Source organism: Oreochromis niloticus, linkage group LG8, assembly GCF_001858045.2.
Source record: "Oreochromis niloticus isolate F11D_XX linkage group LG8, O_niloticus_UMD_NMBU, whole genome shotgun sequence".
Taxonomy (NCBI): Eukaryota; Metazoa; Chordata; class Actinopteri; order Cichliformes; family Cichlidae; genus Oreochromis; species Oreochromis niloticus.
The window spans coordinates 1,744,167-1,760,002 of record NC_031973.2 but is presented as its reverse complement, the minus strand read 5'-3'; the positions used below and the strand labels follow the sequence as shown (position 1 = coordinate 1,760,002).

The following is a 15,836-nucleotide window of genomic DNA, read 5'->3' as shown; positions in this document are numbered from 1 at the left end:
TACTTAAAATATGTAATTACACTTTTATGTACATATATATTTGTATTTTGTAATTAGTGTTCTTAAATATATACAACAATAACAAATAATTATGAATAATTACAGTATATTATACTTATAATGTTATCATTATTATTAGTAGTAATCTGGAGGCCGATTCGATTAACCGACTAGCCTGGCTCTGGTCGTTGACGCTGTGAGGGGAAGTACGGTGGCCGGTAGGCTGAAACGCGCTGGTAGTGCGGGGAGCTGCAGCCATGGAGGGGGTCACCGTCGGCCAGGTGTTTGACGCGGAGTGTATCCTCAGTAAGCGGCCCAGGAAGGTAAGCTCGGCGCCGGTGGCCCGGGTGTGGTGTGGTTCCGCTCGGCCCGGCCCGCTGTGACTGTGCTGTCTCCGCAGGGAAAGTTCGAGTACCTGGTGAAGTGGAGAGGATGGTCCTCCAAGTAAGTAGCTCGCTAGCTGCTAACGGCTAACGGTCATAACAAAGCCGGGCCGCGGCTCGGTTCGCGCCGCCGCCCGGGCTCCTACCGCCGCACACAGGGGGAGAAGCACGGCCGGTACCGACCCACCGCTGCCCGGCGTCGATCCACGGCGTGCCCGCGGACACGTCCAGCTCCAGGGCCGCAGCAGCTGAGACTCGGCCGGTCCTGCTCCACCGAGCAGCCTGATGTTGATTTGCTGACATGTTTTGTATTTGCGGATAACGCTGGCAGCTGTGCGTGGGCCTCCGTGATGGCTCCACACAGAAAACCCGCTCGTTTCCGTCCTGAATGTGAAATGTTTGTCGTGTTTTCAGGCACAACAGCTGGGAGCCCGAGGAGAACATTCTGGACCCCCGGCTGCTGGCAGCCTTTCACAAGAGGTCAGTTTGTCCCCAGACTGCAGGTAAACTCAGGTGTGCTCCACGTCCACCTGCGGGGAAGCTCACCTGAAGGGCCTGAGAGACGAGCAGTCAGGGAGCTCCTCCAAAGCGCTCATTCAGTTAAACACCTTAATATTTGTAATGTTTTTAATCATAATTTAAATAAAAATATTTGTGTAAGCAGTTAAAAGTAACTTTGTTAAGAAAGGTTGTATAGTAACAACATTTTTTAATGTTATTAACCTAATTTACATAAAAATATAAACATGTCATATCAGAATTTATAAATTATATATTTAATTTTACTGATAGCTATAATTACTGAAAGTCCTGCTATTATTATTATCAAAAAGATTTAAAAATAATATAAAAATGCGTTTTTGTCTTGTATAATATACATATGAATTGATTACATATTGAAAAACTAAATGTAATTAACGAAATAATACATTTCATTATTAGTAAATGTTACTGTTACAGTAAGATAAATGTATAGATATATATTTTAATAATTCAATGATGGCGCCAATAAATAATAAATTATTAAAAGACTTAAAATATAATATTTATAGAGATGTAATTAATACATTTAATTTATTATTAAAAATTTAGAAATATGTTATTATATTCGGCAGCACGGTGGTTAGCATTGTTGCCTCACAGCAAGAAGGTTCAATTCCACCATCAGGTCTTTCTGTGTGGAGTTCGCATGTTCTCCCCGTGTTTGCGTGGGTTCCCTCCGGGCACTCCGGCTTCTTCCCACCGTCCAAAGACATGCAGTTAGTGGGGATAGGTTCATTGATTAGTCTAAATTGCCCATAGGTGTGAATGTGAGTGCGAATGGTTGTCTGTCCCTGTGTGTTGGCCCTGTGACAGACTGGCGACCTGTCCAGGGTGTACCCCGCCTCTCGCCCTATGACAGCTGGGATAGGCTCCAGTGACCCTGAAAAGTATAAGCGGAGGCGAATGGATGGATGTTATTATATGTTATGTATTTAAAATATGTTACATATTATATGTTAATAAATTATTATTCTAGTATTCAAACTGAGAAATATATGTAAATAATATATAAAAGAATTAATGTGTATTAAATGCTAATAGTAATAATAACAAATATTCAAATTACTTTAAAAAAATCCATGTTTATTGAATATATTTAATATTAAAGTAAAATTTAATAATTATATTATGTGGACATGTAATAAATATATATTAGATATGTAATTTCATATTGATGGGTGAGCAGGCGCCCGGGTTCGAGTCCGGCCTGTGGCCCCTCCCCCTGTCTCTCTGACCGCTCTCGTCTCTCTTCACTTTCATTTAAGGAAAAAAATATATATATACATGTAACTATTGGAAACAAACAGCAGAGTCAAAGAAATGTAAAACTGACAAATCTTTGTCAAATGTGACGCGCGTCAGCTCACGAAGCATTTAACGCTCGTTTTTATAAAAGCAGAACGACGTGTTGAATATTTGGACTTCTGTGTGTTTAAATAAAGTTTGTTTGGATCTGTTCCAGAGAACAGGAGCGCGAGCTTCTGTTTCAGAAGAAGGGAAAGAGGCCGAGAGGACGACCTCGAAAGATTCAGGTGAAACACGCTGACCCCGCCTCCTGATTCTGACTCATGACCTCTGACCCCTCTGGCTCATTGCGTTCTGTTTCTGTTGTGCAGCCAGCACCCACCGTCACGAAGGACGACCGCTCCTCGTCCTCCTCTTCCTCTGGCCTGTCATCAACCGCCTCCTCGTCTTCCTCAGAGGATGAAGAGCACACAAAAAAGGTGAAGCCCGCCCCCCGCGTCCACCCCGTCCCTCAGAAGAGGCCTCAGATCCTGCTCGCCAAACCCGACACCCCCCGAAAGAAGAAGCGAGGGAGGAAGCCGCTGCACCCCGACCTGAGGGCTCTAAGGCAGGCAAAGAGCCGCCCTCCCCCACCGCCACCTCCACCCGCTCCACGCCACCACCAGCTGCCCAGAGACGAGCCGCGGCCCAGCGTGAAGAAGCCGCTGCAGCCGGCCAGCTTCACCTACACCGGCCTGAGCCGGAGCTCCAGAGATGAGGCCAGCTCCGCCTCCCAGACGACCTCCGCCTCCTTCTCCCAGGCCTCCAAACCCAGCGCGCTCGGCTGCATTTGGACCAATCGCTCCCTCTCAACCTCCTCCCTGTCCTCCAGCTCTGCCTCCCAAAACAAAGCCACGCCCACCGCACAGAATAAGAACTCTGTGTCAGAGCTGAAGCGCTCTGTCCTGGAGATGGGTAGAGGAGACGGCTTTAAGGTGACGCCTCTGAAGCAGGGTGGAGCCTCTGGGTCGCTGGGACTGCACAGCAGCTTTGGGGGAGGCGCAGCGGTGCAGCGCCCCCTGCTGGCTCAGAGGAGGCAGGATGGCAGCGGTGGTCAGAGCGGGGTGGCTCCACACAAGCAGCTGAGCACGAGTCTGTCCAAACCGTCATCGTCAGCATCGCCGTCGTCCCGAGACAGAGCCAGCCAGGCGCTGAGCCTCCGTGCCCTTAACCTGCAGAGCGTCGGCAAACTGCCGCCCACGAGCAGCCTTCAGGGAAGCAACACCAGCGGGATGGCTGTAGCAAGAGCGAACCCACGAAGTAGCGGCAGTGGGATGGTCGTAAAAGGAGGAGCGAAAGACGCTCGCGCTGGAGGCGGAGCTACAGAGCAGGGCAGGATGAAGGACAAACTGACGGGTGGTGGCGCTGCTCGAGGGAATGGTGGAGGGCGGCAGGACGGCCGTAAACACGCGCTTGGCTCTCAGAACAGGAACCTGAACGAGCTCAGCACCGGCGACTCCGACGAGACTAGCACCAGCGAGTCGGAGACGGAAGACGCCCTGTTTCCTAGCAACAGCAGACCCAGCCTCGGCAACAACGCCACCGACTCTGACACGGAGACGGACTGGAGGCCGGCGCGGAGCCTCCTGGAACACGTCTTCGTCACAGACGTCACAGCCAACTTCATCACGGTGACGGTGAAGGAGTCGCCAACCAGCGTGGGCTTCTTCAGCTCCCGGAACCACTGAGCCGGGCGCTCTGCTCGCTTCCTAAAACAGCTCAGGGTTCCTACACCTCTCTGGAAATCCAACACTCAGTCATTCCCGGCGCCTCTAGGGCGACCCTTCGGTTCCAAGAAACAAAAACACGGTGGAGAGATCGGATCGAGAAGGAAACTCCTCACAGTCGGCAGTAGGAACCCTGACGTTCAGACCCCGTTTGCACCTGAGATCAGGCTGCAGTCTGCTGACCTTTAACCTGTAAACAGGTCACCTTCACAGGGTCAGAGGTCAGGTGACTTTCATACCCTTTTAGAGAAAGTCTTCCTGTTAGGACAGAAAATCTATTAAAAAAAATAGTCAACGTAACAAAATGACTGTTCCCTCCTCTAAGATATAATACACTACGACTGCCAGAAGGGGGCGCTGATGTATGGGCTGAGATTGTGCTCATAAATGTTGTGTTTTGTAAATCAGACTGCTCAGTTTTGTAACCTTGTAAACTAAACTATCTGAAAATGTTACATTTGTGTATCTAAAGATGAGAATTTGTGTGTTTGTAAAGATAATTACGATTACGCCGTCCTCCATCTTTAAAATATATTACCCTTCCAGGACCTGAGGCTCAGTCAAGCTCCACTCTGACAGCCAAACCATCTGTTCTCTGATTGGATTGTTAAATTTGTAATTGACGTGACATGGACCAATCAGCTGAAAGGAAGAAAACTTGGATCTGTAACCAGACCGTAACAAAAAAAATGTGTAACCTGTGTAAATATTTTTTAGACACACACAAATTCTCATCTATAGATGCACAAACGTAACATTTTTTTTAGATATTTTAGTTTACAAAGTTTAGATTTACGAGTACAAAATATTTACGAGCACAATTTGAGTCCAGACCAATGAACCTAACAGCTGATTGCTGCCATCGGCGATGGAGGGAAAAAGAAAAGTCTGTGAAACTCAGAGAGTATGTTTGTTTGAAGTAGCGTTCCTGCAGGATCGTCCTCGCAGTTTAAAGTCCTCACACCTGTACTGAGCACGCTCATGTCGAGCAAACAAACAGCTGCTCACTGGCTGCATATAAACACCCCCGGCACCGCCTCACCTCTAGTTTCTCTCTGTCTTAAACACAGAGAGCCACTGAAAGACAGAATTATTGATCCGATTGTTTCTGAGCGACACGCCGCCCACATCCACAGCTGCTGTCACTGAACCTCGGACTGTCACAGCCAGCGGCTCTGTGGTGTCGGCGGTCGCTCAGTGCAACGTGAAACCACGCCACTATGAGTTAGTTTGTTTCTCATCTGAAAACACGTTTTGTTCAGTCGCCCAATAAAAAGATGAAATTGTTCTTGATCACAAAGTGATGGAAACCCGTCCGCTCGGTTTTTCTCACATCGCTGAAGCGTCTCAGGTCGCGTCACGGATGCGTTTTGGTGCTACGCTGCTTACAGCACAGTCCGACTATTCTGGCGTCCGTCAGCAGGCTTTGTGTTCTCGCCTCCTCAGGTCTGCAGACTGCAGCTCTGATGGGTGTCTAAACAGGGTCTGGACTCACAGCAGGACTGTTGGACCGCCGCTCGGCGGGATTAGCTCCAGTAGGATATTTGTGTTTGTTGGACGTACGTGGCTTCTTCCAGGGCAGCATGTTTAAAAAAAGAAGTTTCCTCCATCCGTCGTCTTTCAGTTCTCTTTGGACCAAAGGTGTTACGAATGTGAACTGTCTCGTTCTCAGTGTGGTATCGACAGTGTTTCTTGCACTACGTGCAGTATAAGCTCATGAGACATCCCATAATCACTTCTATATATGTACATATATATATTTACCAGTTTTGTACCATTTGAAACCATCGCCGTGTCTTTTGAAGGTGAAATATGTGTTAATTTATATTTGTAAATATGTTTTTCATGTGATATGTAATGATCTATGCGGTGCTCATTCTGGCTTTTAGCGTCACGTACCTGTAGCCTGAAATAAACCAGAAGCACCTGAAACTTCACGGCTCCTTCCTAGTGTCTGTGTGCTGCCGTGTTTCACCACCAGGTGGCAGCGCTGCACAGAGAGTAAAGTGGAGGAGTGGAGCGTGGATGCAGGTGCTCGCTGACGGGTTGATGACCAGGAAAAAACTGTTTTAAATGAATGCAGTTAACAGGAAGTTTGCAGGTCATATGATGTCACACCAGTGACATCATCAGGTCACATGGACGGAGCGTCCAACTGAGACAAAGCACTGTTAATAAATCAGTTTCTGTAATAATGTGATAAACGCAGAATTCATTTTTCTTGTGTTAAAAATTACATTAATTAACCTGTAAATAAAATTACATGTTAATTGACTGATTATTTAAAAATATGTTTAAAATAAAAAAAAGCAATATTTTAAAAACATTTAAGATGAATAAATTATAATTAAAATATTTTTCAGAACAATATTAAAAGTTAGGATCTAAATAAAACACCATGAATAAATATTAGAATTTAAAAAACAACCTTAATTGTGATTTAATAATAAGTATTAACAGGAAATATGATGAATAATTAAAAAAGTCAATTACAAACTAAAATAGTGAAATCAAAAATTTAAAAAGTTAAAAATGACCTTTTAAAATTTTATTTTAATAAGCAAAACCATTCAAGATATTTCAGAAACTAAATAATGAAATAAAATCTATTGTGCTTCACAAATGTATCAGACGCCAGGTTGATGCCACAGCAGCCATAAATAAACGGATTCTTCTTTGTGTTAACGGTGACTCCGCCGCTGTGTGCGAGCTCTTTAAGGAGAAACAACAGTAAAGCACATGATCATCATGGTTATCGTTATGGTTATTGTTCCATTAAGATACAAACTGGATTGATTTACGTACGTAACCGTGGCGTTAGTGGATGAATCTTCCTGCTTGATTAACTTCTGAATTCTCACAGACGTGGGTGTAAAAATAGGTTTATTATTTCTAATAAATAACATGCGTTTTAATGTTTTGCAGATTTTTAAAATATTTGTTTTGGTTTCATAAGATAAGATAAGATAACCTTTATTAGTCCCACACGTGGGAAATTTGTTTTGTCACAGCAGGAAGTGGACAGTGCAAAAGTTATATAAACACGTAAACACGTGTTTAACACGTCTTTAAAAAACCCTGACATGATCATCTGAGATGAGCGACTTAACGCCTCAGAGTTAATTGTGAGGAGGCGTGGTCAGATAGGCCACACCCCAATCGTGAAACTGACATTAGGGTAAAATGACGTACCGGGACAGATTTTATATCGGGCTGTAGACGAGTTCAACTCTGTGGGTCTGACTCACTGTGGAGCCTCCAGTGGACGTCAGGGGAACTGCAGCTTTGTTTAAGCTTCCAGGTTTTCACGAAAAACTTTGAGCTTCTGTTTGGGATTCACGCAGAAACAAAACACGACAGCTAGAGATGTCAGATTAATGCAGGCGTCACACACTGATGTCTGCAGGTCGCTGTGTGTGTGTGTGTGTGTGTGTGATTTATGGTCAGAGCTGAGCAGAGAGGTGGAATTTTCCCAAAATAAGTTTGAGTAAACTGCTGGGACACAGGAGCCCTCACAGCACGCTGGTATGCACGAACAGTTTGAACAGTTTGGGGCAGTCTAACACCCCTATCCCCCCCTTCCCCCTCCGAGCTGCATGCTACAGCGATGGAGGACGCTTATGGGCTCAAAATGTGGTCATAAATATTTTGTACTTGTAAATCAGTTATGTATGTGTAAAAAGAATTTGTGCGTGCGTAAAAAAGATTTGTATGTGTAAAAAAGATTTGTGTGTGGACTTAGCCAAAAAAAACCCTGCAAGTTACAAGTACGAATTTTGACCCTATTTTTCTTCCTGTCATCTGATTGGTCAATGTCATGTCAATCACAAATGTAACAATCCAATCAGAGAACAGATGGGTTTGGCTGTCGGAGGGGCACTTTTTTGAACTGCAGGTCCTTGAAGGGAATAAATGCCCTTTTACATGCCAACCCAGCGTTTTCCTTCATCACCACGAAGGAAAACAGTCTGTGGTCGTCCGAGTTTGGTGATTTTTGTGTCACAGGTCTACGTGCTTTATACAGGGACTTCCACAGCCTTTTCAACAGCGCTGCGGACCGCGGGGGGGGGGGCAGTGTTTTGGAAATGACAGTCTTCATTACAAAGCTTTCTTCGTTATGAATTAGCATACATGTTTTTATTGAACATTTGAAGAACTAGCAAAAAAACCAGAAACTGTTGTAGAGGACATAAAGTCAGAGATAGAAACGACAAGGAGCAGGTGCATCTAGTACAGGTAGAGCTGCTGCAAAAACCCACAGAGCTCAGCAGCCAGCGCAACAAATTCTGGATCCTTTGCTTTTAGTTAGCAGTTAGCATTAGCAGCACATCCTGCGTCCGATGTGAAAGGACCTTTATGCTGCGCACTGTGACTCACAGCAATGGTCCCGGGTCAGCCCTGACTTTGTGTTAAACTAATCCTAAAGTAATAATGGTATTTCTAACCACTGACGTACCACAACTTTATCCTTTCAACAGCTGCTGAAAGTTAGCGGACCTAGCTGCTATCGGATATTTATATAGAGATCCTCCAGCTTCAAACTGTATTACCCTTCAAGGACCTGCAGTTCAAAAAAGTGCCCCTCCGACAGCCAAACCCATCTGTTCTCTGATTGGATTGTTACATTTGTGATTGACATGACATTGACCAATCAGATGACAGGAAGAAAAATAGGGTCAAAATTCGTACTTGTAACTTGCAGGGTTTTTTTTGGCTAAGTCCACACACAAATCTTTTTTACACATACAAATCTTTTTTACGCACGCACAAATTTTTTTTACACATACAAATCTTTTTTACACACGCACAAATTCTTTTTACACATACAAATCTTTTTTACACACACACAAATCTTTTTTACACATACAAATCTTTTTTACGCACGCGCAAATTCTTTTTACACATACAAATCCTGATTTACAAGTACAAAATATTTATGACCACATTTTGAGCCCATAGACGCTGCTTCTCTCAGACTGCAGGTAATGCAGCAGCTGTTGTCCTGAGGACTCAGAATGAGACACACCTTCACTCACAGGTGGAGAAGTTATGGTTGATTCACTGATGGAGGAGCACAGCCAGCTACACTACTGCCTCCTTGTGGCTGCTGTGTGTTTCTTCCAATCCTGACGCTACAGTCACATCCAAATAATAATAAAAAATATGAAGTTATCATTAAATTTGTACCTGAGTGTGTTATTTATTCCAAAAGTTGGACACATTCTGTTGAGTCAGAAATCAAATAAATAAATCAAAATCAAAGTAATATTACATGAATAACATTAGTGGTTATGAGAAATGTTAGAAGTAAAAAAATGCTAAAAAAAAACAAACATTGTTGAATAAAAACCTGAAAAAGACTCTTCAGCAGCTCTGTGCGTGAAATAGTTTGATTCATGTTTCATGATAAAAATACTGGAAGGGAATGCAGCTGCTGAGAAACACAAACAGAGGAGTGCACACCGCCTCCTCCTCCTCCTCCTCCTCCTCCTCCTGGAGGAGTCTCCCTGCTGGCACAAATACAGCCAGACTGTCATCAGTCAGCTGCTGTGAAACATCCAGATCATCTGCATCACTCAGCAACAACCTGAGGATCTGACCTATGACCCCTCCCCCCCCCACACACACACACACACACACACATATACTCAGTGATGCATGCTGTCCTTATACAGTATGACCTGTATTGTCCTCACGCTGCTCCACCTGTGTCAGCAGCTCCTCACTAACCAGGAGTGGATGCTCCACCCTTTTCTCTCAGTGGGAGGTGCTCATTCTCATTCCTGATGCTTCGCACTCAGCTGCAAACTACCCCAAGCTGGAGGTCGCCATCTGTCACCAAGACAGCCACATCTTCTGAGACCACAAAGTCCAACACACTCCACCCTTGGCTACACCCAGATTCTTTGAGAAAGGAACCACCAGGAGCGAGTCGGGCTTTGCTGGTCTCATGGGGACCAGAAACTAGAAAACCCAGCAAATGCTAAACACTCCCTGTGGGCAGTGATCAGCTTGTGTCCTGCTGTGCTCGGGGCGTGCTGGTCTGTGATTGGAGGATCGGTGCTCGGTCTCTATGATGCTCTCCCAAAACTCTGCTGCTCTACAGGAACTACAAGGTGCAGCGAGATCACCAGAGACCTGCACTGCTCTACACAAATGACGAACATATTCTTGACCACTCTCGATGTAACTAAAATGCTGCCTGCTCTGAAACAGGAAAACTATTGAGGAAATTTCAGAAATAGAGGAAAAAATGTGTCGACTCTAAAACAAAGAGAGTCTCCACACGTTTATAACATTTTATATAGAAATGAAAGTATATTTATACAGCGTGAGTGTTTGTGTGCTGCTCATCGTCTGTCTTTGGTTACTAATGTTGTGCTTACAGGTTTTACACACTGACACGTTTGTTGCACCACAGGAAGTCCAGCACGGCACGCCGACTGAGGTGTAGGCGTCGGCCTCAGACAGCAGCTCCTGGCAGTCTCCTCTGAACACTGGGGTTTGTGACATGTGGGCGGGGACGCCGGCGGCGGCCGGGCCAGGCGGGTGGGTGGCCGCAGATGCCGGCTGTCTCCTCGCACTGCAGTGAAACCCTTGAAACACGTGGGTGTGACATCCGACATCTCCCACTCATCCTACCTGCAGTCTGTTTTCCAGGCGCTCCGTCTCTGCTGCACAGACTCAGTGTGACTCCGAGTGAACTCTGCTCAACATTTATGTAACCGTCCCACAAAACTGGGCCTTAAATCAGCTTCGCGAAAACGTGTCAGACATGGCAGATTTATTTCACTTTGTTTCACTGAGCTCATGTTTGGAGGACGATGAGCTGCAGACGTGTTCCTGTTGGAGGTTTTTCACGTTCAACTGATCATTTGAAACTTTGTGTTTTTGTGCTACTTTTGGACAGAAATGTTTCACGAACATTATATTGACCATATTTTACTTAATATATGATTCAAATCTTCACAGTGTTTTAGCTGTGGTCCATAGAGCTCCTCACGTGGTCCAAGACGAAGCCCCGCCCGAGGAGAAACCACGTCTCAAAGCTCAGAGTCATTGATTGTTTCAGTGCGTCCGGGAGGTTCTTCAGTGATCTGTGCCAGCTCCTGGACTGATGCTGTTTCTCACATTTTTACTGATTTCTTTGGTTTAAAGTCTTTGTGCTACTTAAACCACACAGACTTGATGTTTTCTAATATTTGGCAGTGATCTAAACACAGGTGTGCCTGTTAGCAGCGACCACACAGAGAACCTTCTCGTCTCTGAGCTGCTGCTGCAGGTTTTAAACAAACTAAATGAGCGTTAAGTCGTTTGGATCAAAGTTTCTTCCTCCTCCTCTCAAACATTTAGCACTTCCAGCTCTTTTGTTTTTGAGGATTTGCTGTTTTTTCAACAATACACAAAGTAAAATTCATTTTTTATTACTACAAACTGCATAATGACCACACTAACTCACTAATGTTATCAGAGTATTTCAGGATTATGGAGAGAAAATGGACATAAAGACAACAAACAAAACAATATTAAAAGTTCACATCAAACTGAAGCTGAATATGTGACGATTAATAATCAGCTGGATTTATAGAATTTAATCTTTGAATCTTAATCTTCAACCTGCAGGAAGAACATAATGAAAATCTGTAGTTCAGCAGCAAGAACAGCGGCACAGGTGTGCGCTCCACCTGAATACCTGCAGGGGAGGAGAGCCTGCGGGAGCCCTCCACCGCCCCTCCATCCTCCCTGCTGTCTGTGAGCTGAAACTCTGGTTTAAATATTCAGGCTCATGTAGCACCACCCTGAACCATAAGGAGGCGCTATAAGCCAGCAGCTAACATGATCCCACGTTATTCACTGTAGTTTTAACTCATTTGTACTGAATCGACATTCTTCTCTTGCTCAGCGATTGTTTCGTGAACAGGAAGCGTTCACACTGAGCGTCTCTTTTAAACACAAACATTTGAACACAACACCGACACAAAACTGCTAAAACGCTGCCACCTTGTGGTAAATGTGTTTATTTCTCCAAAGAAATGACAGAAGAATAAATCACTGATAATAAACGATAATAATTTGAGTTTCTCGGTTACATCACTGAGCTGGAACCTGATTTGCAGGTTTTACTTTAACAAACAATTCCACCTTAAAATCAAGCAGAAAAAACACAAAGTCACCTGAATGTGACAAATGTTCCTGCGGTGCTGCTCGTTTCCACTCATTTTACTTTTCTGAGGACATAAAACAGATTCTGGACTTTTTGCACTGATCTTATTCTGAGCAGATTGACTCCCCGTGGACCCGCAGGCGCGCGCCGGTCCGTGGACCCGCAGGCGCGCGCTGCGTTCAGGGTTTTGGCTGCTATGACAGAAAATGCAGTTTTGTACATTTATTGCAAAAACAAATTTGACACTTTTCTGTTCCTCGAACAGAAGAGAAAGTCAAACACGTGATTTTACAGGATGACGTGATGAATAAATAAAACCAGTCTGTTCTCTGCTGCCCACGTCTGTGATGATGTCACGCCTGTACAGGTGTGATGCAGGTGTGAGTTGAGAATCTCAGCTCGGGCACGCGCACTTGCACTCAGATATGAGCGGGTACTGCACCGGGATCCACGCGCAGTGTAGCGCGTTCCTGCGCCGGCAGCGCCACCGCAGCAGGGTCACGTGCGCGGCTCTGGCGGGCGTGCACAGCATGCCCTCGGGCACCGAGCACGAGCGTTTGTTGGAGCAGCTGCCCACCTTCACGTAGCGCGGCCAGAAGCGCGCGCCCAAGTCACTCCAGGCGTGCTGCACCGGGCACGCGGCACGCGCCCACAGCCACTGTTGCAGCCGCCGGCGCAGCTTCCGGCCGCGCGGCGGCTCTGGGACCCCCGGGAGTCCGGGGCTCCTGCGGCGGGGATGCGGACATGAAGCGCGGGTCGAAGCGGGCTCCCAGCAGCCCACGCAGCTCCGTGACGTTCAGGTCCCGCTCCGTGGGGTCCAGCGCCGGGTCCGGGTCCTCCTGCAGAGCCTCCACCGGCAGACCGTCCCGGGGACCGGCCGCAGCAGGAAGCAGTGCTGGCACGCGCCCTCCTCCGTCCCGAAGCCTACGGAGAGCACGAGCGCAAACACGGCCAGGAGGGAAGAGGGCTCCATGTCCACGAGCCACACCCCCACGCAGGTATCCAGAAAGTCCTTAGCACCTGTGAGAGCACGCGGGGCGCAGAGGCGGGTCCGCGCAGTCCGTGTCCAGGTCCCGATGAGGCTCCACGGCGCGCGGGGCTCCACGCACGCTCCACATGCTGCTGCTGGTCCTCCCGAAGCCCGAGTGAAGCCTCCGCTCACTGCAGCCAGATATCCTGCAGGGCGCTGATGTCATCCACGTCGGGCCCACCCCCTCCCAAAATACTCCAAGTTCACGCACAAGCACGTGACCGTGAGCAGGAGGAGAGCAAAGCAGCAGGAGGAATCCACGCGTGATGGCCGTGAGCTCATAAAGTCAGCACAGACATGAAGTGAAAGTGTGAGTGGTCCAAATACTCCAAAGTACCTGAAATGCCACTTGGCTGCAGGGCGTGACATTTACCTGTCAAATCAACCATTTACCTTGTTTAGGATCATTCTTTTCTGCATTAACAAAACTGAACCTAAAATCTGAGCTCCAAGTTTCATTCTTTACCACAAACATGTTTAATGAATCCTTTTCATAACTTAAATGCAAATAAATATATTTAAGAAATATAATAAATGTAATAAATTGTAAATTTAAAACACATGCACAAAACTGCAGAACAGTCAGCTGTCCCAAATCTGTAAACTCACTGCTGATATGTTTTGTCTCTTGCTGTCTCTCCTCACAAACCTGTTCACCAGTGAGCACCACCTGAGTTCAAACTGTGACTCTGAAGATCCTGATGGATGAGAACTGCAGGCCAAGACGCTGATTTATGCTTTTTATCCACACCCAGCTCTGCAAGGTTCCCTAAACAGTTGGAGGTTTTCTTTGTGACCCCTGCTGCCCTCCCGCCTCTGGCTCCTACTGAATTTTGGGTAATTTTCTGGCCGGTGACAGCGTGCGACGGGCGCCGTTAAACTGTCATATCTGTGTGAGGAGGAAGTCAGCGGCAGTGAGGCGATGTGCAGATAAGACTTCCTCTCTTTGTAAACCTTTTATCCCTCACTTCCACATCGGGCTCCACAGAGGAGCCCCGGGGGACTCGAGTCCAGGCTGCGATGGATTCAGAGCGCCTCGAGGACCTTTTGGGTCGGGGGGAAAGGCAGCAGTGAGCTCTGCTGTCAGAGGAACCGTCTGAGGAGTAAATGCTGGCTTACAGGAGCTTCACATCCAAATATGGTGGAAAAAACACATTTGGTTCAAACATCAGCTCAGACGACAGCTTCACTCCTTCATGTCCCAAATAAGAGCATAACTGATCGAGAAAGTCGTAAAACGGTTTGTTGTTGTGTCGGCTTTCATGCTGGCGTCAGCGCTCAGAGAGCTAATCCTCACAGCGACTTCACCGTTCATGGCTGAGAGCGTGATTCAAATCACGAAATGATGAAATCCTCGGGTCTTTAAACTCATCGCGTTAGCCGGTGCAAATATTTTACCCTCTGCTAACCTGCCCCACAGGATGGGCTGGATTTAACTCCAGATCCTTCTTTATTGTATCTGGTGATGTTTTGAGTACACCTGGTGAAGAGCAGTGCTCGAAACCGGAGCTTTTCTTTGTCACTGTCGCCGAGTGTTGATAGTTTCTCTGTGTTATTGAAGCGTCTTTAACATACGCTATAAAACAAATTTAGGTGGCCGTTGATGTGACTGACTCTGAAATTATATTTTTATCCTTTTGGATAAAAGGAGGCCAAACGTCTTCAAGAACCTAACAAAAACTCGTCCGATTATTTTAAACTCAGGTGTAAAAACCTGAACTTTGAATCCTGGCAGAGCCGTTTTCATTCATTCTGCAGCTCGAGCTGTTGTTGTTGTTGCTGACGTGATGGGAGTCGCGTCCTTGGTCTTATCTTAAATATCCTTCACTTGCAGCCCTGTGATTGTGGAAACGTGGAAAGTGGACCTTTGAGACTGTTTAGTCCTCCTGCTTTCACTTCCCAAACAGGCTCTCGTGCTTTTATTGACGCATCAGTCGGGATTTATTGGGGAAATTGAGGAGATTTAACAGGTAAATTTATTCAGTGTGTTCTGGTTTAAAGCGATCAGGAAAAACATCTGTTTGCACGTCTGTGCTTCGACTCGTGTGTCCAGGGTTCAGACCGAGCTTCTTTGAAACGATAATTCTGGCGGTGGGGGGCGGGGCTGAAACCTGCCTCTGATAACGGCCCGTTTCGTGTCTGTTTTTTAGCGCTTGACCTGATCCCGCCACCTTGAAGCCTTCGCGCCCAAATGGACCGTCCAAATTGCCCTGGTCATCTCACCATCAAAGCCAGAATTACATCAACAACAAACAACAGCTCCCCGCTCCCGGTTTTATCTGGCCGGGTCACGGACGAAGCAGCCGGCCTGTTTCTCCTTCATCCTGGGAGGCCCTTTGATTCATTATTAAGATTACGCTAACGTTATATTTGAACATCAGAGGAGCAGTTAGGACCTGCAGGAGTCCCGACTAAAGGCTGGAAACCCACTGATCCACTGCGCTGGGCCGTATCGCAGCCCGGCTTCGGAAAATCAAAGGAAAACGTGATTCAGAACATGTGGATCTGTGTCTGTCTGTAGTGGAAAGACGAGGGAGAAACACAGCGGCTAAATGGAAACTATGGAGAACGCTAATGGCACTACGAGGCTTTTGATGATAAGTCAATGAGAAGCTGACGTAATGTTTTTACCCCAAAAGCCTCGAGGACACCGAGAAGAGTGACTCCAGAAGTGTGAGTTTGATGGAAAAGCAGGAAACAGAAGG

The 15,836-nt window shown here is 46.3% G+C and overlaps 2 protein-coding genes across 2 annotated transcripts; one reads left to right on the top strand and one right to left on the bottom strand.

Annotated features, from left to right (window-relative positions):
• Positions 1-129: 129 nt before the first annotated feature.
• Positions 130-6,141, top strand: LOC100695490 (chromobox protein homolog 2). Its single transcript, XM_013273968.3, has 5 exons — positions 130-323; positions 401-444; positions 798-863; positions 2,389-2,458; positions 2,543-6,141. The coding sequence occupies exons 1-5, from the start codon at positions 258-260 to the stop codon at positions 3,896-3,898; spliced, it is 1,602 nt and encodes a 533-aa protein (XP_013129422.1). The 5' UTR covers positions 130-257; the 3' UTR covers positions 3,899-6,141.
• A 5,798-nt stretch (positions 6,142-11,939) lies between these two features.
• LOC100695227 (noggin-3) lies at positions 11,940-13,600 on the bottom strand. The gene is given in 3 exon segments (XM_074527747.1): positions 11,940-12,789; positions 12,791-12,969; positions 12,972-13,600. Coding segments are annotated over 3 exon segments (576 nt in total). The 5' UTR covers positions 13,075-13,600; the 3' UTR covers positions 11,940-12,495.
• Between the last annotated feature and the right edge of the window lie 2,236 nt (positions 13,601-15,836).

Excerpts from the sequence above, each read along its gene's own strand:
- LOC100695490 (XM_013273968.3), top strand. The coding sequence starts at position 258 with ATGGAGGGGGTCACCGTCGGCCAGGTGTTTGACGCGGAGTGTATCCTC. Across the intron at positions 445-797 it reads TGGAGAGGATGGTCCTCCAA|GCACAACAGCTGGGAGCCCG; the intron begins GTAAGTAGCTCG and ends TCGTGTTTTCAG. Across the intron at positions 2,459-2,542 it reads GACGACCTCGAAAGATTCAG|CCAGCACCCACCGTCACGAA; the intron begins GTGAAACACGCT and ends TCTGTTGTGCAG.